This window comes from Ovis canadensis, chromosome 3 (assembly GCF_042477335.2).
Source record: "Ovis canadensis isolate MfBH-ARS-UI-01 breed Bighorn chromosome 3, ARS-UI_OviCan_v2, whole genome shotgun sequence".
NCBI lineage: Eukaryota > Metazoa > Chordata > Mammalia > Artiodactyla > Bovidae > Ovis > Ovis canadensis.
Window position 1 is genome coordinate 43360257 of NC_091247.1, and position 27934 is coordinate 43388190.

At 45.9% G+C, this 27934-nt stretch overlaps 1 protein-coding gene and 1 long non-coding RNA gene across 2 annotated transcripts in view; one reads left to right on the plus strand and one right to left on the minus strand.

Moving 5' to 3' along the window:
- Positions 1-3529: 3529 nt before the first annotated feature.
- Positions 3530-22098, plus strand: LOC138435533 (uncharacterized). The gene is made up of 2 exons (XR_011255129.1): positions 3530-4014; positions 20922-22098. It is a non-coding gene; the product is annotated as an uncharacterized lncRNA (long non-coding RNA).
- The window catches only part of SLC1A4 (solute carrier family 1 member 4), a 28205-nt gene continuing 13726 nt past the window's right edge, over positions 13456-27934 (minus strand). Inside the window, exons 4-8 of the mRNA XM_069580344.1 lie at positions 26416-26582; positions 20266-20499; positions 18710-18904; positions 18239-18373; positions 13456-16296 (exon numbers count right to left, since the gene is read on the minus strand). Of these exons, the coding sequence (XP_069436445.1) occupies positions 16068-16296; positions 18239-18373; positions 18710-18904; positions 20266-20499; positions 26416-26582 (960 nt within the window). The 3' untranslated portion in view covers positions 13456-16067. The remainder of the gene's footprint in view (positions 16297-18238; positions 18374-18709; positions 18905-20265; positions 20500-26415; positions 26583-27934) is intronic.

Here is a 27934-nt window from a genome sequence, read left to right on the forward strand (position 1 = left end):
GAACTTCCAGATGTTCAAGCTGGATTTAGAAAAGGCAGAGGAAGCAGAGATCAAATTGCCAACATCCACTGGATCATCAAAAAAGCAAGAGAGTTCTAGAAAAACCTCTACTTCTGCTTTATTGACTATGCCAAAGCCTTTAACTGTGTGGATCACAAGAAACTGTGGAAAATTCTGAAAGAGATGGGAATACCAGACCACCTGACCTGCCTCCTGAAAAATCTGTATGCAGGTCAGGAAGCAACAGTTAGAACTGGATAGGGAACAACAGACTGGTTCCAAATAGGGAAAGGAGTACGTCAAGGCTGTATATTGTCACCCTGGTTATTTAACTTATATGCAGAGTGAAAGTGAAATCGCTCAGTCATGTCCGACTCTTTGCAACCCTGTGGACTGTAGCCCACCATGCTCCTCTGTCCATGGGATTTTCCAGGCAAGAGTACTGGAGTGGGTTGCCATTTCCTTCTCCAGAGGATCTTCCCTACCCAGGGATCGAACTCAGGTCTCCTGCATTGTAAGCAAGACGCTTTACCGTCTGAGCCACCAGGGCAGAGTACATCATGGGAAATGTTGGACTGGATGAAGCACAAGCTGGAATCAAGATTGCTAGGAGAAATATCAATAACCTCAGATATGCATATGACAGCACACTTATGGCAGAAAGAGAACTAAAGAGCTTCTTGATGAAAGTGAATAGGAGAGTGAAAAAGCTGGCTTAAAGCTCAGCATTCAGAAAACTAAGATCATGGCATCCGGTCCCATCACTTCATGGGAAATAGATGGGGAAACAGTGGAAACAGTGGCTGACTTTATTTTTCTGGGCTCCAAAATCACTGCAAATGGTAACTGCAGCCATGAAATTAAAAGACGCTTACTCCTTGGAAGGAAAATTATGACCAACCTAGATAGCATATTAAAAAGCAGAGACATTATTTTGCCAACAAAGGTTCATCTAGTCAAGGCTATGGTTTTTCCAGTGGTCATGTATGGATGTGAGAGTTGGACTGAGAAGAAAGCTGAGCGCTGAAGAATTGATGCTTTTGAACTGTGGTGTTGGAGAAGACTCTTGAGAGTCCCTTGGACTGCAAGGAGATCCAACCAGTCCATTCTGAAGATCAGTCCTGGGTGTTCTTTGGAAGGTCTGATATTTAAGCTGAAACTCCAATACTTTGGCCACCTGATGTGAAGAGCTGACTTATTTGAAAAGACCCTGATGCTGGGAAAGATTGAGGGCAGGAGCAGAAGGGGATGACAGAGGATGAGATGGTTGGATGGCATCACTGACTCAATGGACATGGGTTTGGGTGGACTCCAGGAGTTGGTGATGGACAGGGAGGCCCTGTGTGTTGCGGTTCATGGGGTCGCAAAGAGTCGGACAGGACTGAGCAACTGAACTGAACTGATGACTCCATTATATATCAAAATGTATGTTTGCAGGCACATACAATTGTTGCTAAGCAAATTGATAAAGGAGTTCTACTTCTACTTCTAATATAAAGAATAGCCCTTGATTACCCAAGTAGGATCCCTACTTTCATTGTAAACACCAGTGTACAAAAGTATTACCTGAAATTCCAGGCTATTTGCTGAAATTAAAACACATTTTTATAAAAGAGGATGAACTATTTTGACTCCAACAAAGAATTAGGTTAAATTGTGTGGAAGGAGAAACAACCCATAATCTTCATTTAATTGGTCTTTTCTACTAAAGCATTCGATCCTTTTAACTGTAAGACAAAGTATGTCTTTCAGTTCAGTCGCTCAGTTGTGTCCGACTCTTTGCGACCCCATGAATTGCAGCACGCCAGGCCTCCCTGTCCATCACCAACTCCCGGAGTTTATTCAAACCCATGTCCATCGAGTCAGTGATGCCATCCAAGCATCTCATCCTCGGTCATCCCCCTCCCCTCCTGCCCCCAATCCCTCCCAGCATCAGAGTCTTTTCCAATGAGTCAGCTCATCGCATCAGGTGGCCAAAGTATTGGAGTTTCAGCTTTAGCATCAGTCCTTCCAAAGAACACCAGGACTGATCTTCGGAATGGACTGGTTGGATCTCCTTGCAGTCCAAGGGACTCTCAAGAGTCTTCTTCAACACCACAGTTCAAAAGCATCAATTCTTCGGCGCTCAGCTTTCTTCTCAGTCCAACTCTCACATCTATACATGACCATAAGAAAAACCATAGCCTTGACTAGATGGACCTTTGTTGGCAAAGTAATGTCTCTGCTTTTGAATATACCATCTAGGTTGGTCATAACTTTTCTTCCAAGGAGTAAGTGTCTTCTAATTTCATGGCTGCAATCACCATGTGCAGCGATTTTGGAGCCTCAAAAAACAAAGTCTGACACTGTGTCCACTGTTTCCCCATCTATTTGCCATGAAGTGATGGGACCAGATGCCATGATCTTAGTTTTCTGAATGTTGAGCTTTACAAAGTGCTTATTCTGTGCCAGGCACCCTTCTAACTTCTCACATATTAATGCATTTACCTCACAAATAACTCTCTGCGATAGGCACTTAATTATTTCTCAATAAATATAGTTTTGTTCAGGCACAAAACCTTGGGGTAATCCTAGATGTTCCTTGGTCTCATCTCATATCCAATTCATCTGTAAATCCTGTTGACACTACCTTTCAAATCCATCCAGAGCCAACATCTCCACCACCACACCCCAGTCCAAGTGACCACTCTCCCTTTCCTGAGCTCCTTATCTGTCTCCTCCTTCCACCACTGTCAGTTCTTTATCTGTAGCTGGAGTTACTGTTGATAAGAAGACAATCTCACCATATCTCTTCCCAGCTCTGTACTCTCCAGTGGCTCCTAGGACACACTGCATCTCCTTATGGTCTACTGTTTACACAGCCAGCCTCTGCCTGCCTCTCTGATCTCATTCGTTTCATTCTTCCCCTTGGTTGCTCTGCTTCAATCTCGTGAACTTTCTTGCTGCTCCTTAAATATGCAATAAATCTGTGTTAAATGAATGAAATACAACAGTTACCGAATGATTGAATTAGTGAATTCTACAATAATTGCAATCAATAAAACAATTAGCTGTGACCGCTACCTACCTGGTCTAAACTGGTGGATCTCAGACATTACCTGGTAACAGAATCACCTGGGGAGCTTGTTAAAACTCAGATGGTTATACCTACCCTTAGAGTTCCAGAATCAGTAGATATAGGGTGGGTCTAAAAACCTACATTTTTAATACATTCTCAGGTGATGCTGATGATAGTGGTGCAGGCATACACTTTGGCTTAAATATTCCAGCGTGGAAGGCCAACTGAAATTCTGAACAGAATTTTGGCAAATTTTGTTCTGGTGTCCTGTCTGGTGGTCCTGTTTTTTGTATGAAAAGATTAATTGGAGAAACATGTGAGGGGAAAAAAAACAAACAACTCTGGACCTCACTTTTTGACACTTAACCACACGGTGGCCCCCTAGTTCCAGTCATGACTCCATTGGCCCCCATTTTAAATAGCTTTTGTTTTTTTGGAAAAGTTCCCAACTATTTCTTTTTAAAAAAAAGTGAATTCAGCAATAGGACGAGTAGCTTGCCGTTCACAAAAGGCTGTCTCATGGGACACACTGGCGGTTTCCTTAACAATGTGAGAGTCTATGCTGTTAGAAATGACTGCTGTCCTTCACACGGAAATGATACCGGCAAGTAGGTGTGCACGTGTGAGAAGACTCGCTATCAGAAATGGAAAGGAGATTTCGTTGCAGCCAACAAGGAAGGGAGCACGCAGAGCACAGACGTCGAGCTCTGCGTAGCCCACGGCGCCCTGGACACAGCAGACGCCACACAGGCTGACCAGCCTCTCATGCCTCTCACACGCCCTCATCACTCCCCAACCCCATCCTCACTGTGCTGCGGAGGGGACCTTCCCTTCAGCGGCTGCCTGATCTTCCATGGCGTCTTCACCTCACTCCATGCCAGCCAAGGGCCCAGGACTCGCAAGAGTCGGAGCAAAAAGGACTGAGGATTGAGAACCGGAGCTCATCGTCTTTCCAGGTGAGGCGTGGATACCTCCGCAGGGGCTGGGCTGGCACCGGATGGGCCAAAGTGTGGAACGTGCTGGGCGGGCCCGCGTGCACAGGCTCCGCGAGTCGCACCTCCCTCTTATCGCCTGCACACCTGTTCTCTTGCTTCTTTCTCCCTGCAGACTGAGATATACATACATTTCATATATTCATGGGGTCTGGAAAATGCAGCCACGTGATAATGTGCAAAAGTTTAAAACAGCCTTCCGCATGACAAGGTGGTTTTCATTCCCAGAAAGGTAAACAAGACGGTAAAATTGCCAAGGGTTTTTTGCTCATCAGACTTAGTCTTCAGTAATATAGTTTCAGCGATTTAAATGAGTTCTTTATGTGCGATTAGCCAGTTGATCTTTTGTCCCAGTACGGGTCTCAGTGAGACTATAGGTTGACCTCTTTGGGGACTGCTAGTAGTTTTTAGCCTTTGTTTTCATTTTTATTAAATTTATGAGAACTATGTCTCTTATCACAAATAAGTCTCATGTCTCTATTTTGTACTCCTTTGAGAGAAAAAAAGAGCAAAGGGAAGTACAATTTCAAGTAGACGTAAAACAGGTATTGCTGAACAGAGATGGTGACACACAGAAACAGATCCACCGGCCAGTAGGGAACAGAACTGCAGGACAGTTTGAAGTATTTATTCATTTGGGAAAATCTGCATGTATCATAATGCAGGCATTTAGGGGGACCAGGCCTTGTCTAGAGTAGGGGGATGTGTCCTGTAAGTGGGAGCTGTGGCGGAGCCTGCCCATTGGCCCCTCGAAGCTCGTTCTAACTCCGACAGGTGTAAAGCCCGAAAAAACAGAAACCACTTTTCCAGACTTCTTCCAAGCTCTGCCAGGCAGAGGCGCTTGTGTGAAACTTGGCGGGTGTGCCTGGGAAGGTGCAAGCGAGGAATACAGGGTAGAGCTGTACTGGGAAGTCAGATGCAGTAGCTGGGGACTGGGTTCCGCTACCTGGTTCCTTGTGTCCCAGGTGTGGCGTGGTGGGCAGTGCCAGCAATAGGATTTCTGTTAGAACAGTTCTTCTAGAACTCGGAACTCTCAGCCCATTGCTCCTGCCCACTGGCTTTTAGCAATGTTTCCCCTATAGTTCTCAGAAGTGCTACTTTTACTAATACCCTGTAATCAATGCTTTTCCTATCTAGAATGGATTCTGTGTGTAACTTGGAACTCTTACCAATAGGTTACTCTAATCAAAGCTATTATTAAGACTGGGCTCAAGGCGGTGTGTTGTGACAGCATTCTCTAAACCCCCTGAAGTTGTGATGAATCTGCTGCTACCCTTTCTCCTAGTTACTGCTGCCGGTTTTGATCTCTTCCTCCCCGCGCTCTGATGCTTATCAGTCAGCGGGGGCTCTAGCACTCCCTATCGGACTGCCTGTTCTGCCCTGTTTCATCCAGTTTCTTGAAGGAGTTCATTTTGAAAGCCAGCTGATACTCTTCCTCGGCACTTTTGTGGCACCTCCAGTGCTGTCATTTGGATGTTTTTTTTGACAGGTTTTACCATGAGAACATAAACACCACGGAGAAGTGAATGCGTTGACTCTCGTGACTCAGAATGAGAAAACAAAGCCCAAGTGCTCGTTGGTCAGGGCTTACAGATGCCACCAGAGCTCTCAGCTGAGGGTGTTAATACTCCTTCTACTTGCTAATGGGTATTGTTAGGAAATATCTATGCTAACCCTATTCTGCTGCTGCTGCTGCTAAGTCGCTTCAGTCATGTGTGACTCTGTGCGACCCCATAGATGGCAGCCCACCAGGCTCCCCCGTCCCTGGGATTCTCCAGGCAAGAACACTGGAGTGGGTTGCCATTTCCTTCTCCAATGCATGAAAGTGAAATGTGAAAGTGAAGTCGCTCAGTCGTCTCTGACTCTTCACGGCCCCATGGACGGCAGCCCACCAGGCTTCCCTGTCCATGGGATTTGCCAGGCAAGAGTACTGGAGTGGGGTGCCATTATAATAGTGTAATTCCTCATATGAATGGCATTAACCATCTCTGCACAGAACAATGCTAAATGTAGTATACTTTTATTGTACATAAAGACACACAGCAGGAAAATTGAATATAGGGACTGAAAGCTGCCTAGAGATGTTTCATGTCAATAGCACTGACTAGACACTGAGAGAAGGCACCTGTGCTAAGAAAGAAAAGTGGCTAGCTCTGACTAACACCAGATCCCAACATGTGGGTGGGACGGAGTTGGTTTTCTCGCATGGCTAATCCATTCTTCAACACCCTCTGGGTGTCCTAAACTTCAACTCAATTTGGACACTGTCCCCCAGGAGGGAGCATCAGATTCTGCAGGTTAAGACCTTGGTCCCACAAGACTGCCCCCACTTCAGATGCCAATCACAAGTCCAGGTTATCATGTGTGTTTCTGACTGATGGGCTATAAATCAGGGGCTCCCATTTTCCCCTCCTTGGTTTTGATGAATTTGCTAAGGCTCACAGAAAATATTTACCAGATTACAGGTTTATTATAACAGGATATAATTCAAGAACATCCAGATAGAAGAGATGCATAGAGCAAGATACTGTAGGAAGGGGTGGGGAGCTTTGTGCTTGGAGTGTGCCCTTCTCCCCCGAGACCACCATGTGCTTCCCAATCCAGAAGCTCTCTGAACCCTGTCCTTTGGGTATTTAAAGAGGCTTAATTATATAGGTATGTTTTTTTTTTCTTTTTTAAAATATAAATTTGTGTATTTTAATTGGAGGCTAATTACAATATTGCACTGGTTTTGCCATACATCAACATGAATCCACCATAGGTGTACATGTGTTCCCTATCCTGAACCCCCCTCCCACCTCCCTCTCCATACCATTCCTCTGGGTCATCCCAGTGCACCACCCCTGAGCATATGGTTGTTTAAATCATCGGCCACTGGTGATCCATTCAACCTCCAGCTCCTCTCCCTTACCCCAAGTCAGGGGGTAGGACTGAAAGTGCCAACTTCTAATCATGTGGTCGGTTCCACCGGACACCAGCTCCCATCCTTAAGTGCTTTCAAAAGTCACCTCATTAACATAAACCAAGTTGCAGTGGAAAGGGACTTCTTAGGAACAACAGAACACTCACTTCACCTTTATGGCTCTGAAGCAATTTCAGGAACTGCCCACAAGAGACCACATATTATAATCAAAGATGCTGCTGCTATTCCTAGCACTCAGGGAATTCCAAGCACATGGGGAGCTGTGGGCTAGAAACTGTGGATGAAGACCAACTGTGTATGAGAAGTGTATTTTGGCCACCTGAATGACCAGATATATATTTCTTACAAATCGCTGTGCTTTCTTGTGGCTCAGTGGTAAAGAATCCCCCTGCCAATGCAGGAGACACAGGTTTGCAGGAAGATCCCCTGAAGAAGGAAATGGCAACCCACTCCAGAATTCTTGCCTGGGAGATCCCATGGACAGAGGAGCCTGGCCGACTACAGTCCATGGTGTTGCAAAACAGTTGGCCTCGACTTAGCAACTAAACAACAAATCACTAGCTCAGCAGTTCTCATCCTTGGCTCACATCCTTGGCTCACATCCTTGGCTCACCTGGGACTTAAAAAATGTAAGTTATCCAGGTCCAAACCTAGACCTATTGAATCAGACTGTCTAGGGTGGGGCTTAAGCATTTTTATATTCAGGTGATTCTAATGAGAACCACTGGGTAGGACTTTCTACTTTGCCTCATTTATTCTCATGAATGTGGCTTTACTTCTCTCTCTGGGGTGTCTGAGGATTTAAGATGAAATAACAGCATAGATTTTTCTAGTAAGTAGCATCTGTGGCTGGAGGCCAGCTTCCAGTTCAAAGACTCTTACACAGATGAGGTCTACTTGGTGTTATAGCTCCCATCTCCACGAAGGAATGAAAACTCACAGGCCAGGATCTCTGGGGGCCATCTCAGAGTCTCCCTGAGGTATGTGCCTTAGTTTCCCTTGCCACTGATAAACTGCCAGCCAGTCAACCCACAAACTTCAGGCCATGGTCCTAGGGTTGGGCTGGCTGTGCTATCTTTCATGGGCTGAACACCACAGCCTAGTTTACTTGGCTTTCCAGTTTCCAGCAAACCATACCAGTGGCAAGTGGATCAGGAGAGATGAGACCTATTTTCTTTACGGCAGGGGTTGGCAACCTTTTTCCATAAAGGGCCAGCTGGTAAGTTGGGCCATCTAGATTTTCTGGGACAAGGCCAAATTGAGGATATCATGTAGGTTCTTCTATCAATGTAACAGAAGAGAAAATTCCTGCCCCATCCTACCCCCACTTTGCCTGGGATGGGCCATTCCCAGGAGTGGACATCTTGATGCCCAGGTGCCATCAGCTTGGAGATATTTTCAGGACAGACAGCCACTGGCCTGTCTGGAGAGGGGCTTGATAGACAGTAGGTGGAGGGTTGACTGCCAGTGTCACCTCGAGCCTGGAGCATAAGTGCAGTCATCTCAACTTGGGCCGCTGGCCACATTTGCCGAGTTGTCAACACGTGGACTGGGCTTCTACTCCCTGATCCCCCACATGTGCCAACAGCAAAGTCCCCAACATGTAGGTGGTGACAGTGTAGGCCCTGGGCAGGGATAAGATGTAGCCTCCAGCCAGAGAAGCTGCTGTTGGGAATGGAGTGGGGAACAGGGACAGGGCCATGTATGACTTTCCACCACACGGGCCCCTGTATCAGATACACATATTAAAGATTACAGTTTGTAACTGTGGTCTTATAAGGACAAATGGAATTCAGGTTGAACTATATGCTTTCCTTCTGTTTTCAAAATAAAATATTTTCGTGGGCTCCTAAATGTACTGTGGACCCTAGGCCCTGTGTGTTCTGAGACTAATGGGTGAGCTGGCCCTGACCTGGGTGGATGGGGCCACCGATGCTTAGTCTCCTTGGCTGCTCTTTGTCTGTTGGTGCAGTGCCCGAGGCCATACAAAAGCAAGAAGCAGGCTGGAGGCCACGGTTAGCTGACCCGCTGCTCGAGACGGTCAGGATGCAATTAGCTGAGAGCATTTCCCATGGGCCACAGGACACCTAAGAAAAGACATGATCACCCAGAGAGACTGGGAACCACTACAGAGAGCTGGATCTCCTGCCATGTCATGCCACCAATCCTGTTATTTTTCTTAATGAAGTATTCCTGACTAATAGAAAATGTATAAAACATATTCGGTCAACTTAGTACATTATCACAAAGTAAGCACCCATTCAGATCAAGAAGCAGAACATAGCCAGCATTTCTGGAGGCCCCTCTAGTTCCCTTCCAATCATCACCCCTCTTTCCACCTGATCATGGCTACTCAACTGACTTGTAACCCTGGTCACTTTCGTTGATGTAAATGGAATAATGCCACACAGAGCATTGCACTCTTTAATGTCTGGATGGTTTCAGTCCTGGCCATTGTTGCTCTTGTTTCTGGAAGGACTGAATGGAGTAGATAACCACTCACAAGATCCGTTTGTTGTAAGATTGCTTCTCTTACATGGACACAGCTGGAGGCGAGGGGCATCTGGGAGCAACCTAAAAAGGCAGCCCAGGGTGCTCTGTGGCCTAGAGAGATATAGGGTACATTGATGCCACAAAGCGCCTGGCAACAGACCCTGTGAAAGACACACCAACAGGAAAACTGACCTGACCAGGGAAGTTAATTAAGGCCTCTGGGACTCATTAGCCACCACTTGTTAAAAAGAAAAAAAAAATTTTTTTACAGGGCAGACATTTTCAACATGCTTTTTATTTGTTGTTGTTCAGTTGCTCAGTTGTGTCCAACTCTTTGCCACCCCATGGACTGCAGCATGCCAGGCTTTCTTGTCCTTCACTGTCTCCTGGAGTTTGCTCAAACTCATGCCCATTGAGTCGGTGATGCCATCCAGCCATTTCATCCTCTGTCATCCCCTTCTCCTCCCTCCTTCAATCTTCCCCAGCATCAGGGTCTTTTCCAATAAGTCGGCTCTTTGCATCAGGTGGCCAAAGTATTGGATCTTCAGCTTCACCATCGGTCCTTCCAATGAATATTCAGCATTGATTTCCTTTAGAATTGACAGGTTGGATCTCTTTGCTGTCCAAGGGGCAGTCTTCACCAGCAGCACAGTTCAAAAGCATCAATTCTTCCACCTTCTGAGGTCAGGGCTGCACAATACACAACTCCAGGGAGCATCGCTCACACAGAACACAGTGTGCACAGCATCAGGCATGAACCACACGGTGCAGAGACCAGAATGTTAGCAGACTCGGTTGCCTGGATCCAGGCCACACTGTAACTTAGCGTGTGGTCTAGATACCTAAACCTTCACCAGTTACACCTGTGTGGGGAAAAGTTCTGCAAATTAGTTAAGTGTTCTGGTTATCCACTATTAACCTAGAAATTCAATCCCCTCTTCCCTGCCCCCAATAGGCTAAAATGACTGAATCTGTATCTGATGATAAAGATCTTACATGGGACGTCCCTGGTAGTCCAGTGGTTAAGAATCTGACTTGCAATGCAGGGTATGTGGGTTCAATCCCTGATTGGGGAGCCAAGATCCCACATGCTGCAGAGTCACTGAGCCTGCACACTACAACTAAGACCAACAAAGCAGCCAGATAAATAAATGTTAAAAAAAAAAGAGAGAGAGAGAGAAAAAAAATATCTTACAGGCTCTCCTGTGGGTGTATGTGGGAAGGTGGGCAATGATTACACTTTTTTTTTCCAAAGGTAAATTTTTTTTTTTTTTTTTGCCATGCCCATTGGCATGTGAGATCTTGGTTTACAGGCTAGGGATTGAACCCACGCCCCCTGAATTGGAAGTGTAGAGACTTAATTACTGGACCACCATGAAAGTCCTAGTGATTTTAAACATCAGTTCTTTTTATCTGGGATGTATCTATAAAAGAAAATATCTATATCTACAAATACAAAATATCCAGAATAGGCAAATCCATAGAGATAGAAAATAAATTAATAGTTGTCAGAGATTCTGGGTTTCTTTTTGAGCTGATGAAAATCTTCTGGAATCAGATTGTGGTGATGGCTGCACAACCCTCTAATGTACTAAAAACTACTAAATCTTTAAAGTGAATTTTATGGTGTGTGGATTATTAAAAAAATTTTTTTTAATTCTATTTTTTTTTTCCCAAAAAATGAAGAGACACTGAATCTTCATTGACCTCAGGACATTTGCTGAAACTACTATTATTATTATTATTTTTACAAAGAAGGACCATGTCTGAGCTTAATGCATGATTTTCTTTTCCTCCTAAAGGCAGAGCTAGGGGACAGTCAGGAAGACCACACTAAGAATCCCAAAACTAGCATCTCAGTCTTGTGTGTCACTCCAAATAATCCTAAATCTGCTAAAAATCTAGCTCAACACTCTTCTGTATATTGTTTGTAAAAAATAATGTAGGTTTGAGACTCTGATGAGAGAAAATTTAGGATACTCAGTTCCAACTCTTTGAAAAGATGGAAAACAGTGGGGATCATAGTGCTTCTTCCCTTGAGATGGGAAAGTTTTCTTCCAAATGACTCAAGATTTCCCTCTTGTTATATGCTCCGTCATTCTCATTCCCTGAGAGCCTCAAGAAGGGGGCCCAGGGTCCAGGGCCCTACAATTGGGAGGTAGACCAGAAGCCTGCCTTTGTGTCCCCTGAACATGAGGAAAAGGGGTTGAGCTTAGGCCAGGAGAGCAACTTCCTGTGTATAGGGCAGGACCCTGCTGGATGCAGCTGTCTGCATTCAGAGTTGCAACTTGGGAGGATAATAGTTGAAGGAAGGAAAGCTTGAGTTTTCTAGACGTGGGCTTCTGTTATGAATAAGGGACATTCACATGCATTCTGAAAATCATTTATAAAGCCTGATTTCTTTTAGGTAGTTATCCAAATATTTTTAGGACAAATGTTCAAAATGGGCATTTTCTCATACCACACAGGCACAGATCTGCAGAAAGGCCCACGAGTTGAACTAGATCTTCTTTTCTGTCTTTCCAAGCCAGAAAAGGAAATGCCACTCATTAGGCCCGATGCAAAGGGCCACAGGCTGGTTGGGAAGCTCTCCTGCCAGAGTGTCTGATCTGAGAGCCGGCATGACAGAGGAACTTTCCTGGGCCAGGCGCTCTTTCGAGCCTCTTAAATGTATCAACTCCTGTACTCTTCACGAGCCTATGCCACTGGCAGGATTATTATCCCCATTTTAAAGGCGAATAGGCTGAGGCACAGAGACGTTATCATGCCCAGGGTCAGGCAGCAAGAAGTGGCAGAGCTGGGACTGGACACAGACAGTGTGCATCCCTCCTTGCCGCATCACTCATGTGCTCATGGTGTCACGAGATGTTCCTCTGTGCAGGCTTCAGTGACCCAGCAGATCAGCACCCTCTCTTCTCCCCTGGGAAGAGGTGGCTTATGGAACCGCCACTCTTGATTTGACAGGAAAAGCTTAATCACTGAGTACTCACCCCAGTCTCCAAATACTCCACCCAGAGAATCAAGGGAGCCACACTCCAAGATGGGAATCTATATGTCATTAGTAACAAGCCCCATCAGGCACTTGATCTGTGCAGGCTCTCCTCATCCCTTTGGGCCTTGCCCAGAAAGTAAAACTGGCTTCCATATTATGTGGAGGGCTGGATATGTCCAGGTGAGAGCAGGGTTCTCTTCCTTCTGAGGGCCCAGGGTCTGGAAACTAAGGCTGTCATTGGGAGCTGGTGGGATAATCCTATTGTAAGAAACTTTTAAATTTCCTAATAGTGCTGGGATGCAATGTCACTGAACACGTGTGCTTGGTCATTTCAGTCGTGTCTGACTCTTTGCAACCCCATGGACTGTAGCCCGCCAGTCTCCTCTGTCTATGGGATTCTTCAGGCAAGAACATTGGAATGGGTAGCCATGCCCTCCTCCAGGGGATCTTCCTGACCCAGGGATTGAACCTGAGTCTTTTACATTTCCTGCATTGGCAGCCAGGTGTGCTTTACCCCTACACCACCTGGAAAGCCCCTACTGAACATGAGATGATATGAAAGAAGGTTCTGGGTGTGTTAAGGAGGATGGTAGGCACGGGCAACTGTTTTATGCAGGGACTTTCTCAGTGATTCTACAGACTGGAGCATTCTTCCAGCTTGGCTCTGGGTTTACACTAGATGGTCAATTAATACCTGTCGACCTAGTTGTCCTAACAAGGCTTGGCTTAATGGAGGTATGTGGCCAAACCACTCACTGTTTCAAGGGTTCTGCTAGTGTTGAGTGGGAGGAGCCCAGGAGCCTGGAGCTCACCACCGCAAGCCACATCAGTGACGGTTCTGCCACCTGAGTGGCCTGCCCTGCTACAGGGGGTCATGCTGGCTAAATGCAGCTAGAAAAATAACCCCTCAGTTTGTCACCCACAGGCCATCCCCCAGAAGAACTCCACCAGTCAATGCAACTTCAAAACACAAGGAAAAAAATAAAGGAACATCGGATTCTAGTAGAAATCTTGTATTCATTTTGAACACTGCTATGTTTTAAGGCAAGTGTCACATATTGAAAACAGAGATGAACAGCATTATGACATGTTAGAGCAGGGGACACATCATCAGACAGTGAGAGGGTGGCATTTTTCCCCAGCTGGCTCACTCCCAGTCTGATTCCTCTTTTGGACAGAAAAACAGGGAGAAACCAGGGAGAGGGGAGTGATCATCACAGGGGTTTTACATGGAAGCACCCTTCCCTAGGCCACGTGCTCCCCACACTGCACTCCCAGGTCCCAGAGAGAGTGTGTGCAGCCCCTAGGTCAGACTGTCCATGGTGAAATTCACCTTTAGAAACAGGAAAATCAGGATGCCAAAGCCACACAACTTGCAGTTAATTCACCTCTGCCCCAAAATTCAAACTTGTTTGGACTGGAGCTAAAATACACAAACACACATGTAGATATAGATGCTAAACACATGTACGCCCCCCACATGCTACACATATGTGTGTGCACACATAGTTACACAGATGTGGAAGACGGAAAGATCAGATCTAGCTAAGGCTGAAAAGTAATGAATGTTCACTTGCAGTTTGGAATCCAGCCATGTGATTATTTCTCCTTTAAAAATAGAAGGCATCAACAACAAGCCAGAGGGTAAAGGCGTCCATGTACTGCTGAGCCCAGCTCCTGGTCACTCCTGCTTCACAGGAGTGGTTTAGCTAGTTTTAAAAGAGGGCTAGAGGGAGGAGGGCCTGCCCACTGGCTGGGTCTTTCCTGTGCCCCTTGGCTCTTCCCCACCACTTCTGCTCAGGCCCATGCCCCATAATTTTAAAACAGGGGAGCTTCACTGTCTCTGCCCCTCCCCCTATTTTAGCTGTGATGGGACATGCACCATAACGGCGTGCTCCTCTCCTGCAGGGCTTGGGTGACAGCAACAGAGAAGAGAGGGGAATGAGCAAGGCTGAAAGTTTGGGAGTTTGAATAATGGCCAGAGTGTGGTGGCAGAAACGTGCCTGGGTCTGAGAGTCACTGGGAGGCCAGGGACCCAAAAGTGGGCTGGGAGGTTAATTCACAAAAAGATGAAGGACAATAGGAAGAGGCTGCATTTGATGCTCACATGAAACTGCCAAGAGCACAAGTGACGTGATAACAGTTGCTCCTGCACACAAAACAAAGCCCTGCTCATAAAAGCCGTCATCCCCAGGAGAAGGAGCCTCCCGGAGAACTTAGGAATCGCTTAGGTAACAGTGAGGAAGGTACGGGGTTAAGTGTTAGCACTTAATAGCCAAGATGCGAAATGATCATTTTCCAGATTCATTCAGTTTGCCTCACCAGATTCCTCTGAGGTAGGTAAAAGGCAGGTGACGTCAGCCCCATTTTACTGATGGGGTAGAGTGAGGCCCCAGGATTTGCTGTAGGTCACCCCACACATACACACCAACAACTACATAGAAACAGCAGTCTTGTGCCTTTTAGATATTCCTTCCCTGCCCCTGGCAACACTGGTTCTCTCTATAAAGCCCCGTCTCCAAGGTTCAACCTGAGTCAGTAGGAGTCAGGTAGACCATTTGGCTGATAATTTTAAACTCTGATGTGCTGGAGGAAAGGGAAACCAAGCCTACCAAAATCAGCCAAAGCCAGGACATCTGGCTTCACCCCAGTGAAGGGTGGGTTTGTAGTTTTTAAAAAAAAAATTTGCTTTAAGGGAGGGTCTAGTTGGATTGAAATCTATTGCTAGACCAGTCAGGGTCCTGAATGCAATGACCATATCACACCTCCCCAGAGGCAGAGGCCCCTGTGTGACTTGTTTGCCAAATCAGAGTGGAGGTGGATAAAGCTACAGTGTTGGCAGAAGTCCAGATCATGAAAGCAGAAAACTTTCCGGGGCTGGGGCCAGACTGGGGACATTAATATATGTGTGTGTGTGTATGTGTGTGTCCTTACCTGTCGGGCTACTTCCCTTTCCCCTGGCTGCACTCCCCCTCCTTTCTTTGACCTCAGAATGTATTGTTTACCTAATGCCGCTAACCAGAGACACCAGCAGTGCTAACACCATGGAGTATTTCTAACTTGATGGGCACGCAGTGCCTCCAGCCTAGTGACCCAGAAGCCAGCCATGCCTAGTCGGAGACTCTTAACACCTGAGTCCCAGCTCAGAGAATTCCAGCCAAGGACACGAATTTGGGAATTTTTCCAATTATTCTGGCTCACAAGGTGACAGATGACTGCCACCCGCCCAGGTCTGTCCAGGAAGTATCCGAATGCTGAACTTTCCTGGGTGCAATGAAATAACATGTGCATCTTCCAAGCTTTAACTGCCAGGTCTCTATGAGCCTGTTACTCCCCACCCTGGCAGCTCGAGGGTGTGTTTCCAGACAGAGCCAGGGTGCACACAGTTGACCTGGACATGATCGAGTGTCAAATGTCAGAGTGTCTTGGTCCTCAAGAGTCAGTTCCCACTGGGAAACCCAATGCCTGTGCCGAGAAGTAACCCTCAAACTGGTGGCTGGGCCAGTGCATTGCTCGGGAGGCAAAAAGTTGGTGAGGGCGGTGCCAGGGCCAGGTGGCCAGACTGATGGGGTGGGCACCCCCAGTGGGTGAGCTGGAAGCCCAGCCCCATCACAGAACTGACTCCTTGGACTCTGGGGTGCTGGCTGCTGGGCCGGTGGGATTTGGGTGTGTCACCAAGGGCGACGTCTCCTCCTCCGACTTGCAGTTTGGGATGGCCTCCACTTTGACCTCACTCAGCTCCTGCTCCCCTCTCTTCATCGCCTTCTGATTCAGGTGGTGGAGGATGCCCGCACCCAGGGCATCGCCCTCCACGTTCACCACGGTGGTGGTGCGGTCCCTGCAAGGAGAGAACAGGCAGGCGTTACAGTCAATGCTGCCTGGAGCCACCAGGGGGCGGATGTCATTGAGGGCTGAGGTACCAGGAGGCTGTGACCCTGAGGGAGAGCAAGCTAAGGGCATGGGGTGCTGCTTGATGCTAAACTGATTTTCTCCAAATATTTTTCATTCTTATGAAACAGGCCCACTCATTGTAGAAAACTTGGGGAGAAGAGAAGCATAAAGGAAAAAACAAAAGTCACTCCCCCCCATCCTCTGCATCCCTGAGTGAACCAGTAGTATCATCTGGATCTGTTTCCTTCCAGAAATCTTCCTATGTGTGCACTTCATGTGTGAGACACCATCATGTAAAAGTTATAAGTAACTGGGATGACAAGGGCTTCCTGGTGGCTCAGATGGTAAAGAATCTGCCTGCAGTGCAGAAGACCTGGATTTGATCCCTGGGTTGGGAAGATCCCCTGGAGAAGGGAATGACAATCCACTCCAGTGTTCTTGCCTGGAGAATCCCCATGGACAGAGGAGCCTGGCAACTACAGCCCACAGGGTCGCAAGGAGTTGAACATGACTGAGCGACTAAGTACCCACACACGACTGGGGTGATGGTGCAGATTCGGTCCTGGCTCCAGCTTCCCTCCCACTCACTGTAACCCTGTGGGAAGCTCCCTCCCAGTCTCACATCCACACTGCATCTCTACTGAACTATAACCTTCATGTGCTTCCCATGGCTGTTGGCAAATACCATCTCAGAGAGAACAGCACTGCCCTTTCCAGAAGCTTTGTCTTCCCAGAGCCCAACAACCAGCACCTCTCCCTGGGGCTCAGAGGAAGTATCATGCTCATTCTGAAGAAGGAGGGAAAATAGGAACTTGCCTGAGGTGCTGGAGAAGCTGAGAGTTGTGGAATCAGAGGTTGTGGATGGTGGGGGTCTCACTTGGGCAGCCCACTTGGTGCCTGACCTCCCTCATCCTGACCAAGCACCCCTTAAACGCCTGCCTTCCCCATGGAGGAGAGCCGGTGAGGAAGGAGGCGGGGCCTCTGACACTCTGCCCTGGTCCCTCTTACTCGTCTGAACACTGTGCATCTCCAAAGCACTTTTCATCCCCAAGGAGCTCAAGGAATTCTGAGAAGTCCCTTCAAGTTTCCAGGGCTTAAAAATAAGGTTGGAACCCAGCATTCCTAACCACTGTGGGCAGACCCACCAGCCCGGGGCCAGGGTCTAGTGGTCAGAGTATCCATACCCGGCTCTGACCAGCCTGGCCAGGAGTGTCTTCCCCAGTGCTGACTGAATGCTCTTCCATGTGCTGCGCATGTGCTAACTCGCTTAGTCTCCACTACAACTCTGCTATAGGGCTCTGTTCTTATCCCCTTTCCACAGACTGGCAGACTAAATCACAGACAGCTCATATCACACAACTAGTAAACGATGTGACCCCAGGCTCCAGGGCTCATTTCTTATTCATATGCTCTACCTATTGTCCAACATCAGTCCCTCACTGACCTTCCCTATGATACAGGTATTGTTTGTATCTGAGAAAAGTGTCATGGAACTCAAGGCAGCAACAATTAGGAACTGTTCTGCGTCTTTACAGGAGCCCTGGTGATGGTTACCCAGATCACAGCTTCTTTCTAACTCTGCCCCTGAGCCCAAGCCCAGGCACTTGCATTAGCAGCGCTCATCTTTTCTCCACTTACAGAAATCACTCCTTGGACATTCCAGGCCAAGGACAATCATTCCCAAAGATTCACTCCTCCAATGGTTATGACCCCTGTGCAGCCAACAATCTCCACAGACGCTTGGGCCTCTGACTTTTCTGAATGTTCTAAGCAAGTTCTCAGTAATGGCATGTTTTAAGTTTCTCTGCATGCCCCGGGCCAGTGCCAAGCTCCTAGGGAGCTCAATACAGACTTTCTTTTATTCAGTGCCCTTAGGACTTGCTACTTACACAATCCAGTCCACAGCCAGGATCAGAGAGAGGTCATGAGTGGGCAGCCCGATGGCCTCCAGGATAATGGCGATGGTGAGGACCCCTCCAGCGGGCACGCCTGCTGCTCCAACACTGGACGCCGTGGCGGTCACTCTAGGGGATGGGACGGCAGGATCAGCCATGAGCCCAGAGCACCGAGGGGACACAGAGACATGCAGAACATGGCAGCCACGGCTTGGAACTGAAAACCACACAACCCTAGTCTGTCGGCTGCACCCTCGGGAGAGGATCCACTTTCTTCAAGTAATGAATTCATGCTGTCCTCATTTACAAATGAGACGCCTGAGTCATGGCGTCTCAAGATACAATCGTCTCAAGATACAATCGTCTCAAGATTGTATTCATGAAGTTTTTCAAAGGAAATCGCAATAAAAAAAATCTCAAAGTTTAAACCAGGCCTAAAGATGAAGGAAAGAATATGGAACTTACAGAATGGTGAAAATCTGTCCAGCTCTCAGCTCCACGTTGTTGAGCTGGGCAATGAACACTGCGGCCACGCACTGGAAGATGGCTGCGCCATCCATGTTCACAGTGGCCCCGATGGGGAGAATGAACCGGCTGATCCTCTTGTCTACACCATTGTTTTCTTCAATGCACTTCATCATAGAGGGAAGGGTTGCTGAGCTGGGAAATGCAAACCACCAAATAAGAGAATAGTCCTTTGTGACCAGGCTAACCTATTACTCAGCTCAGACCCAGGAACAGAGCAATTAGCATCATCCTAGGTTATGGCACTCTCCCCTTGAAAGAAAAGAAAAATCAGAATTTTTGCAGAGTTTCTGTCACACATGGGGTTTTGTCAATTGCTTTCCCAAAGTGTTCAAAATTGGGCTTTCTAGACTTAGTTATTTTTCCCCTGGATACACCCATTCCAGATTTCCCAAGAACCACACATTGTCTCACAGTGCAAAGTATTCTCAAGAGAACAAAGAACTATTTCCTCTACACATGCATCTCCTCTCTTGAACATGTTCCCCTCCAAAAAGTAAAAGGCAAACTATGTTTTTTCTTCTACGCCAAGAAGCAGAAATAGCTCTGACAGGATTTCCCTGGTGGTCTAGTGGTGAGGGCTCTGTGCTTCTACGGCAGGGGACATGAGTTCAATCCCTGGTCAGGGAAGTTCCGCATGCCGTGACAGTGTGGCCAAAAAAAAAACGAGAAAAAAGAGAAAAAACATGGCTCTGAGAGTTTGGAAAGAGGACCTGTATCTCAAGATAATGAAGAATAAGACCTGCTCCCCACAGTGGGTTCTGCAGACTCTGCACATGTGGCTGGCATAGCTGAAGTAGGCTGGTTTCTGCCAAAGCCGGAGAAACTTACCTCCTTCATTCCTCCCACACCACAACCGAGTCATAGACACTGCAGGGCAGGGTGGCGGGAAGCAGGCAGCAGAGAGGCAGAAACTAAATGTGTGAATCAAACGATGTGCCGCCATCCTTTCAAAGTTTTCTTTGTATTTGGAAAGCCCAGTGTTTTTCTGGAAGAATATCAGCCATGACAAGGTCCATCTTTTGTGGTAAATTAGATAATCCCACAATATTGTGTGCTCCTAGAGAGCTGAGCATACACCCCTCACCAGGAAGCCTTATGTCTTGGTCTTATTTCCTAATTCACCCATCCAAAGGGAGAACTGAAGAGGTATCATTCTAGAAACTCTACTGCAATGCATTTTGAGTCAAGTGGTTGTCTTCTTTTACTCAGGCTGAAGTCCAGTTAGGGTGAGGACCCACAGCTGGGTAAAATTATGATCTAACTGACCTCTAAGAAGCAAGAAGGAGAAGGGAATGAGGCAATCTCTCATTCTGGCAATCCTAAAAATCTACTTCCCTAAGAGCTATGGGGCTGGCAGTGCAAAAAAAAATCAGATGAAACCAATTTAGAGTTTTCAAGAAACTAAAATTTGTCAAGATGCTAGTTGTGCATCCACCGTGGGTTCATCTGGTTCCAAGCTCAAGGGCAGCCAAGGGCACCTGCAAGCCACTCACCTGGAGCAGGTGGCAAACGCTGTGGCAAACGGTGTGAGGAGGCCCAGGAGGAACCTGAATGGGTTTTTTCTCGTGAAGACAAAATAAATAAGTGGCAGAACAATTCCTCCATGAATAAAATGGCCCAATATAGACGTGAAGATGTATTTCCCCAGGCTGGTCACCAGCATGATGATGTCCTTCATTTCTACAATCTTGCTTCCAACCAGGAACATGATGCCCACAGGTACGTACCTAGGATGTGAGCACAGGGCACAGGTAAGCAAGGGTGAGGATGCTGGGGCTGAGAGATGCAGGCCTTTCCTGACATGGGACTTGCGCACTCTCAACCAGGTTGTCTTCATCTCTCCCTGGGATGACCCTGAGAAATAGAAAAGGAAGGGGGTATGCCATGCCTATTTTACAGGCCATGAAACTGAGTAAAATTAACAGGATCACTCATCATGGGTGTGGAGTCAGGACGAGGACCCAGACTTCTTTCCCCTTGGATATTGTATGTTCTTAGCAGCTGGATGCTGCCAACCATGTGGGCTCCCAGGTGGAAGGAACTCTTTGAGATTAAAGCCTCTGCGACTGTGGGCTTGATTTCCAGCTTTGCTCAGGCTTGCTCCGAGAACTCAGAAACACGAAAGACTAACACCTATTTCATTTTGCAGAATTGCTGTGATACAGAATTGAGCCAAAGCTGGGACTTTCATGAAGTTTCAAATTCCTGGTGGATTGGAAAACATGATTCCACGGGAAGAAGTCACTAACAATGACCTTCTGAGAACACTCTTGGAGCGTGAAGATTTTTTTTAATGGGCAGGTGGGAGGAAGGAAGGGAGGAAATGAACTATAGGAGCTACAAAGGACAAAAGCCTGCTGTTTTGAGCTTAACTGAGGATGAATTTAAAAAATATTAAAAAGCAGAAACATTGCTGACAAAGGTCCATCTAGTCAAAGCTACGGTTTTTCCAGTAGTCATTTGTGGATGTGAGAGCTGGACCATAAAGAAGGCTGATCACCGAAAAATTGATGCTTTTGAACTGTGGTGTTGGAGAAGACTCTTGAGAGCTCCTTGGATTACAAGGAGATCAAACCAGTCAATCCTGAAGGAAATCAGTCCTGAACATTCATTGGAGGGATGCTGAAGCTCCAATACTTTGGCCACCTGATGTGAAGAACTGACTCATTGGACTAACTGGTTTGAACTGGCTCATTGAACTGACTCCCTGATGCTGGGAAAGACTGAAGGCAGGAGAATGAGACAGAGGATGAGATGGTTGGATGGCATCACTGACTCATTGGACATGAGTCTGAGTCAGCTCTGGGAGTTGGTGATGGACAGGGAATCATGGCATGCTGCAGTCCATGGGGTTGTGGAGTTGGACATGACTGAGCGACTGGACTGAGTGGAAGATGAATTTTATAACTATTGACTTTATTTATAAATTTTAATTATACAGATATAATGTCACACAGTTCAAGTTTCAAAGGGTACAAAAGGATGCAGTCTACCTGCCACCTCTGTCCTCCCAAGTACCAGGCTTCCTTCCAAGGAGACATTGCCAGTGTCACTGGTTTCTTAAGACTTCTTCCCAGAGGTATTCTAAGAAGTATAATTATTTTTAAATCCTATAGTAATACATGAATACATTCTCCTTTCAAAAAATTAAAACATGATAGCTAAGACCAAAATCTTTAGGCCCTATCCTCAAGCCAGCCCCCTCCTCTGGTAACCAGTCCCACTTCCTATTCTTTTAGATACATGTGTTTAAATCTGCATATTTTTTTAAACTCCCTATTATGTCTTTGAGACCTTTTCATATCAATACATAGACATCTACCTCATTCTGGTCTCTTTTTTTTTATCATGGTAAAGTATGCATAACATAAAACTGACCATATTAACCATTTTAAGTGTACAGGTTGGTGGCATTAAGTGTATTCAAAGTCTTGTGCACTATCACCATCCAGAACTTTCTCATCATCACAAACAGAAACTCTATATTCAGTAAATAATAACCCCATGTTCCCCCACACTGCTGCTTTCAGAGACCACTGTTCTACTTTCAGTCTCGATGAATTTGACTATTCAAGGTGCCCTTATACATGGAATAATACAATTTTAGCCCCCTTGTGTCTGGCTCAGACAGTAAAGAATCAGCCTGCAATGCAGGAGACCCAGGTTTGATCCCTGGGTTGGAAAGATCCCCTGAAGGAGAGCATGTCAACCCATTCATGTCTTTAAGGTTCCTCTATATTGTAGCACTTTTCAGAATTTCACTCCTTCTTAAGGCTGAATAATATTCCATTGTATGCATATCCCACATTTTCCTTATCCATTCAGTTTGTCAATGGACATTTGGGTGATTCCACCTTTATCTCATTCTTTTAAAATAGCATCCTCAGAACTACACTATAGATTATTTGCATTGCCCTGCTGATGAGCATTTAAATTATTCCCAGGTTTTCATCACCACACAGAACACTGCAAACAGGCCTCTTTGTGCCCACATGCCTATGTTCTCCAGGTAGAGACACCATGAAGTGGGGCTACTGAGTCATGAGATGTGTTTTAAAGTTTAGTGAAGTGAAGTCGCTCAGTCGTGTCCAACTCCTTGCGACCGATAGCCTACAAGGCTCCTCTGTCCATGGAATTTTCCAGGCAAGAGTACTGGAGTGGGTTGCCATTTCCTTCTCCAGGGGATCTTAAAGTTTAGTAGATCCTGACAAATTTTTCTCCAGTGTGGCTGTTCTAATTCATGTTCCCAATGGCTTCTAGGAGAATAATCCTTGCCCTGCACCACTGCTGCTGCTAAGTTGCTTCGGTCGTGTCCGACTCTTAGCGACCCCATGGACTGCAGCCCACCAGGCTCCTCCATCCATGGGATTTTCCAGGCAAGAGTACTGGAGTGGGGTGCCATTGCCTTCTCCCCCTGCACCACTGGTTCTCATCCAATGATGATTTTGTCCCCAGGGAACGTTAAGTAATATCTGGAGACAGTTTTGGTTGTCACAGCTTTGGCAGGAGGTGCTTCTGGCATCTAGGGGCTAGAGACCAAGGATATGCCTAAATATACTAACTACAGTGTACAAGACAGCCCCCCACAACAAAGAACATCAATAGTGCTGCTAATAAAGGTACATTGTACAGCACAATAGCCAAAATACTGTAAAGATAGCCAGTATTTTATAGTAACCATACATGGAATATGGAGAAGGCAATGGCAACCCACTCCAGTACTCTTGCCAGGAGAATCCCATGGACGGAGGAGCCTGGTAGGCTACAGTCCATGGGGTCGCTAAGAGTCGGACACGACTGAGTGACTTCACTCACTCATACGTGGAATATAATCTATAAAAACTTTGAATCACCATGCTGTATACCTGAAACTAATATAACATCATAAATCAACTATTAGTGATTAAGTGAAAGTCACTCAGTCATGCCCAACTCTTTGCAACCCCATGGACTATTCTTCAGACCAGAATACTGGAGTGGGTAGCTGTTCCCTTCTCTAGGGGATCTTCCCAACCCAGGGATTAAACCCAGGTCTCTTGCATTGCAGGTGGATTCTTTACCAGCTGAGCCATCAGGGAAGCACTAAATCAAATATATCTCAACAAAAAAGAAACAGGTTTTTATTGTTGAAAGTGGAAAATGCAGAAAAATTAAAATAAAAATTCCTCAAATTCCAAAGGAAAAAAAAATAGTACTGCTGTTGAGAAATCTTAACTTTACCCTTATCAGTGCCTGATAGAACCAAGCTTTTCATTTCCCTGATTTCTAATAAACTGGCCATCCCTTAAAACATTTATTGGTCATTCAGGTTTCCTTTTCTATGCATTGCCTGTTCATTTCCTGTGTTCATTTTCTAAGAGTTTATTCAGTCTTTTTTTTCTTTTTCAGTAATCAGGGCTCTTTATATTAGTTCTTCTCAAACTATCTTTGGTGAAAGACTGGTTCATTTCTTCCTAGTTGGTCATGGACCAGCATTCTTAGAAAACACACACACACACAAAATAGAACAATGATCATGGCTTGGATGCTGAAGAATATGAAACTGCTATAAAAGATTTTTAACACTTATTCTCAAGTTCTCTATTAATTTCACTACAGAAAGATGAACCTTTTGTGAACTTGTACCAGTCCTTTCAATCCCAATGCTTTGAGTGTGAGTGTGTTTGTGTGTGTGTGTGTGTATAGACTATATGTAAATATATATCACTTTTTTTTCAATAAGTATCTTGTCTTATAACTTCATCCAAGGTATCCTTTGCATGCAAATATTTTCATATTCTGGTGGAATCAAATTTAGCAGCTTTTTATGGCTTTTTCTTTCTGTATTTTGTGTAGGAGGACTTTCTCTACCCCTGTATTTTCTTCTAATACTTTCAGAGGACTCCCTTCCTTCCTTCCTCCCTGGACAGTTTAATGCATGGGTTGGCACCATGAGTCTTACTGGAATACAGCCAAGTTCATTCATTTATAAATTGTCTATGACTGTTTTTGTCTTGTGATGGCAGCATTGGCAGCTATGACAGAGACCACATGGCCTGCAAGGTTTCCTGACCATCTACTGAGAAAGCATTTCTATGAATAGTACAGTCTAGGCAGGTGCCTGATATTATAGTAGGTAATTAGCAAAGGAAAGAAAGAGCTACTACTGAAGACCCCTCCCACACCTAGGGGAGATCCTTTAACCAGTTGTGTGTGTGTACTTGTATATGTTCTAGTTAATAAGTCATGTCAGACTCTTTCGGGACCCCATGGACTGTAGCCTGCCAAGCTCATCTGTCCATGGAATTTTCCAGGCAAGAATACTGAAGTGGGTTGCCATGGCCTCCTCCAGGGGATCTTCCCGACCCAGGGATCGAACCTGTGTCTCCTGCATTGCAGGCAGATTCTTTACCACTGAACCAACAGGGAAGCCCCTTTAATCAGTTAAGGCATTCTAAACCCCAGTTCTGTGTGGGATGCACTTTCTGGGCAACAGATATCCTACTGCAGTTAAGACTCTCAGACAGGTCTGCCTTTCCAAATGTCTGCTTGTATAACTAACACGTCATGTTGAAGGAATGACTGTAAATTGGTTTCAGATTGAAAACAAATGTTTTCACACAGGAACATCACTTTCCTGCACAGTTTCCTTTAATCCAACCTTTGGGAGGATTTCAGACTAAAAAGAATAAGCCAGGGAAAGAACCTGACAGGATGAAAATGCTTTTTCCTTTCTGGAAATATTTTTCTCCCCAGAACAACAGGAGTCATATGAAGTGGCATGTTTCTGATGCAGACTCAGACTCTGGAGTTCGGGGCTGAGCAAGAAAACTTGGTTAAGCAGGATAAACACTACTAGTGGAGGCTCTGAACTCAGCTTCCCAACCAATCTCAAGCTTTCCTACCAAATTCCAGGCTTCTCTCTTCAGGCCAGCTGCCATCCCAGTATCATCTGAGAGAGAGACACCCTAGGATATTTAAGGGTTGACAATAAGGAACACGTTTTGTGCATGAAAAGATAAACTAGTTTCTCAACAACGAGCAGGTAGAAACTAAAACCCCCAAAGTCTGGCTTCAGTAAAACAGCAGGAAGCATTACCACTGGAACTGGTATGATTTTTGAGAAGTTACTTTGAGAGATCTTGTCAAATTTTTCCTTGTTAGCCAGAAATCAATCTGGTGGTTTTTATTAAACAAGTACCCTTTCATTGCTGTTATATAAAGAGACATTCATGTAAAAACCATTCCAAGTTTACCTGTACGTATGGGGTAAAGATGGATTTGTTCTCCATGTTGTAATACTCTAGTAAGGGGCCCTTCTGAAGCTTTAATCTATTCTTTAAAGAGAAATAAGCCTTATTTTATATGGAATTCACTGCCCCACAAGATGTGGCAAGAATAATGGTGAGGCTCATCGATAAATCATCAGTGATAGAACCCCAGGGGTCACTGTGGGTGACAAGCAAGTGACTAGTAACCATGGTACGTGCTTATTTATTTCTCTGAGATCCTTCAACCCTTGTACCAAGACTGGTCGTGGTACATCATCCACAGACAGCTCTGGGCCGGGTGGCCCCACGGGGTGGCCTGGAACAGCTAAGTGGGGTTCTTTCCTGGGTAGCAGGAGAAATGAGAGAGAGAGTTGGGGGCAGGGTGACACTCACCACATAATCCATGACACCAGCACCATGGTCGCCTCATTGAAGGCATTGAAAAAACGAATGAGCTCTTCTCCTTCAGAGCCGAGTTTCTTCAGGGCCACTCCTAATACCAGGGCAAAAAGGACCAATCCTAAAATGTTCATCCCTTCAATTTCGGTGCCAATGGGGATCTGTAGGATCAGAGGGGACACAGGGTCTAAGTTGACAGCAGATGAGTGAGGACTAAAGAATGCATTTGCTCAGGTCTCCGTCAGACGGAAACAGTGTGCCCAGAAAGAGGAAAGGCTCGTATTTCCTCTAACACTCAGCGATTTCACAGATCAAGGGGCCGGAAACTCAGAGGGAGATGGAGTCTCAGGATTTGGAAAGTCAACAAACAGGATTTTCACCTACTTGTTAACTGTGAAAGCTTTGGAAATGGGCACAGGTTGAAGCAGCAAGTACTGAGCCTCTCCTCACTGGATATGCTCAGGCAGAGGTTGGACAATCATTTTAAAGGGTTGCTTTTAAAAGTCAGGGCTTCCCTTGTGGCTCAGCTGGTAAAGAATCTGCCCGCAGTGCGGGAGACCTGGCTTTGATCCCTGGGTTGGGAAGATCCCCTGGAGAAAGGAAAGGCTACCCACTCCAGTATTCTGGCCTAGAGAATCCCATGGACGGTATAGTCCATGGGGTTGCAAAGAATCAGACACGACTGAGCGACTTTCACTTCACATTAAAAGACAAGCTGATTGGTGAAAAGGTCCTTCAGCTCAAGAGTCAGTGATTATAAGGAATTCCCTGATGATCTAGTGATTAGGATTCAGTGCTTTCACTGCTGTAGGCCCCAGTTCAATCCCTGGTCAGGGAACTAAGATCCCATAAGCCTCAAGGGTGTGGCCCCCGCCCCCCCCTCCCAAAAAAGGCCAGTGATTCTAACTTTGGCTACTAATTCTTTGTTGCTAGGTTCTTACCATAGTCTCCTCACTGACAAATTTCAAAAAGGATGTTCAGAATCAACATGGATATTTTCAGGATATTCTTTCCTAAATCACCAACTTAAAATGTATAAATATAATGTGTTCTTTATTTTTTTCCCAGCAGTACTGAATCTCACTACTGCAAGCATTTATGTAAGACAGACATTTTATTCCATCAAACACATTATGAAATTCTGAATAGGAAACATGTCAGCGTGGTAAAAACTGAAAGAGCATGTTTACCATCATTCTAGTCTGAACCCTAGTCCCAGCTTTGATATTAAAATAACTTCTCTGAGCTTCAGGTGCTTCATCTGCAAGATGAAGTGAAAGGGACTAAACTATTTTAGCTTTCAACTTTTTTTAAAAAAAGTAGAACTTTTCCTTCAATCAAAAACAGGCTGGTAGAACTCAGAGCCACTTAGCCCTGGGGAGGTGTATAGGGGATGGGGGAAGGGCAAAGTTCCTCCTTCTTCCCATGGCAGCTTCATAGCTGGACTAAATAATCCTTGAGGTCCCTCGTCTCTTTCAGCTCCAGCATGAAGGCTAGGACTTAGCTCAGTGTC